We start from the raw sequence: 2,822 nt of genomic DNA on the forward strand, positions 1-2,822 counted from the left end.
TATTGCACCCCTTCCTTGCCAGATAGTGAAACGCCTTCCAAAAACTCGGTCTGGAAAAGTCATGCGGAGGCTCCTGAGGAAGATCATCACGGGCAAAGCTCAGGATCTGGGGGACACCACCACCCTGGAGGACCCCAACATCATCTCGGAAATACTGAGTGCCTACCAGAAGCACAAAGACAAGAAGGCTGCTCGCCAGTGATGGGCTGTGACCAAGACCCAGCGCCCAAGCCCCTAACTTGTCCTAGGACATGGCTGTCAGTTGGCTTGTTTTTAGATGTCCCAGAGAAGTGCCCTCCCAGCACATAACCCACACCGCCCCTCGTGGAAAGTCCGTGCTAAAACCCCTTCCCCTTTGTGTTGGAGAACCCATGCGACGATTCTATAAAATTGGTTAGAGTCTGTTCTCCTTGTCCTGAATTTGGTTTCCTTGAATGAGAAGTCCCTGTTGTCTCTGTCTCTGTGCCCGCGCCAGACTGCACAGGAAGGTGAAAAACCCGGTAAAGTGTGCCTGCTCAGGTGACCGAGAAGTAGAAGCAGGTAGGTTTTTTCCAGATGTTTCTAGATATAAAAGGTTGGATGTGTTATTTTTGTACTTTTATATTTTGGAAGCATAACATGCAAACAACATGGGGAATGTGTGGGTTTGCTTGTACATGCTCTTTGTAACATCTAGAGTTCTGAAAATCTTGTCTGCCTTTGCCCGTGGGCAAACATGGAGAGGATCGGGGTGCACTTGTAATGATGGTTTGCCATAGTTGGAAATCTGAATCAGAAGTGTTTGTACCTCAGTCTAAACACAGCTCTCTTGAGAATGCTTGAGCCTGCAGCATCCTTTTTTTGGTATAAATTTCTACTTCTCTTGGTTTGTGTACAAATGAAACTCAACTTGTAAAGTGGTGGCATGGATGTGCTCCCCTTTTAGTTCTAAAGCTGCTCCAGTCACACGTTCTGTTTCTCCAAGCTGTGATCTGGGAAGATTTCCCCCTCCCCACCTTGGATACCTCTTGGTAGGAGGTCAACATGCTCCAAATTTGTGGGGTGGTTCAGGGAAGCCAGTGAAAACTCCGGTAACTGAGAGCATGAATTCGGCTAGAACTCTGCCTGTCTTCATTCTGTCGTTGGGGCATACGAACCATAGAGGACATCTAGAGTTCTGAAAATCTTGTCTGCCTTTGCCCGTGGGCAAACATGGAGAGGATCGGGGTGCACTTGTAATGATGGTTTGCCATAGTTGGAAATCTGAATTGGAAGTGTTTGTACCTCAGTCAACACAGCTCTCTTGAGAATGCTCGAGCCTGCAGCATCCTTTTTTGGTATAAATTTCTACTTCTCTTGGTTTGTGTACAAATGAAACTCAACTTGTAAAGTGGTGGCATGGATGTGCTCCCCTTTTAGTTCTAAAGCTGCTCCAGTCACACGTTCTGTTTCTCCAAGCTGTGATCTGGGAAGATTTCCCCCTCCCCACCTTGGATACCTCTTGGTAGGAGGTCAACATGCTCCAAATTTGTGGGGTGGTTCAGGGAAGCCAGTGAAAACTCCGGTAACTGAGAGCATGAATTCGGCTAGAACTCTGCCTGTCTTCATTCTGTCGTTGGGGCATACGAACCATAGAGGCCCAGGGATGAGGGCTGGAGCCCTGAATCAAGTTTCTCTCTTTCAATGTGCCTTACGTCCCCTCAGGTTAGCAGGATGATGTAAATCATCAAGTCAGAAAGTGTATGTTTATTAGCCAAGCATGCCAGGGACGATGGTGTGGAGTACAGGGGAAGGTAGCCTGCTGAGGACAGGGAAAGGTTATCCTTGTCGTTACCTCACAGTCCATAGTACCTTGCACCTGTGTAGGTGTTTAAGGAGTGTATGGTGTACTGGATACTTACTGTGGGCTGTAGCTGTGCTGGCCTCTGGGGTGGATTAGGCAAGTACACCTGTGACACCAACGGAGTGGCCATTGGCTGTAGCACACAGATATACCGAGTGACGGTCTATTGTCACAGTGCTTAGACACAGAGAACCATGCACCTGGACCTGTCACATGTGTGGTGCACTCAGAAGACTGTAGTTATGAAATGGCTCAGATGTCAGCCTGCACAGTGGACATGTGGATGAGAACATTGCAGTCATCACGCAGTGTCTGGTAGTGAGTGCTGACCTAAAACACAGATGAGAATTAGGACACAAAAGGGCCTCTAGGCAGCTGAATCAGCATCACAGACTGCATCCTACATCACAGACTGCTTGCCTGGGAGACATCCCATGTAGCCCAGGTTGTCTTTACACTCGATGTGGGTGGATGAGGTTTCCCATGTCCTTCACTAGACAGAGAAACAGAAGGACACATTGAACTGGTGCCGTGAGAGGTGATGTGAAAGGCTGGTTTGGCTCCCACAAAACCCAAACCCACTGTTGCCTCTAAAGCAGGAGCTGGGAGTGGCTGTTCCCAGGATGGTGATAGTTCTTGTGCCTCAGGAATGGGGGAAGGGAGGCTGGGGGGATTCTCAGGCGCCCACTGAGGTAGTCTGGATGCACAGAAAAGCAACTCACTGGGAAAGACATACTTGTGCACCTCTGGGTGCTGTGGGAAGTCATGGCAGAACAGCTTTTTTTCCAGAATAGTCTGTATCCGCCCCCTGCCTGGTGGGGCATTGTAAAAGGCTTATAGGTAGACTGTTAACAGGCTAGGTTGTCCTTACTGCCCCTCTCTGGTAAAGCCATCCTGATTGATTTTGGGCTTCATCCTGTCCCCTACATTTTCAGGGATCCATCCTGGCTGCTAGGGCATTTGTAATGGTTATTCCCAGAATCTCAGTCCCTGGCCTAAG

At 48.8% G+C, this 2,822-nt stretch overlaps 1 protein-coding gene across 1 annotated transcript in view; it reads left to right on the forward strand.

The window, feature by feature from the left end:
- The window catches only part of ACSS1 (acyl-CoA synthetase short-chain family member 1), a 47,711-nt gene extending 47,305 nt beyond the window's left edge, over positions 1 to 406 (forward strand). Inside the window, exon 15 of the mRNA XM_005866216.2 lies at positions 23 to 406. Coding sequence (XP_005866278.2) covers positions 23 to 202 — 180 coding nt within the window. The 3' untranslated portion in view covers positions 203 to 406. The remainder of the gene's footprint in view (positions 1 to 22) is intronic.
- Positions 407 to 2,822: the final 2,416 nt, after the last annotated feature.

Source organism: Myotis brandtii, unplaced genomic scaffold, assembly GCF_000412655.1.
Source record: "Myotis brandtii unplaced genomic scaffold, ASM41265v1 scaffold225, whole genome shotgun sequence".
Taxonomy (NCBI): Eukaryota; Metazoa; Chordata; class Mammalia; order Chiroptera; family Vespertilionidae; genus Myotis; species Myotis brandtii.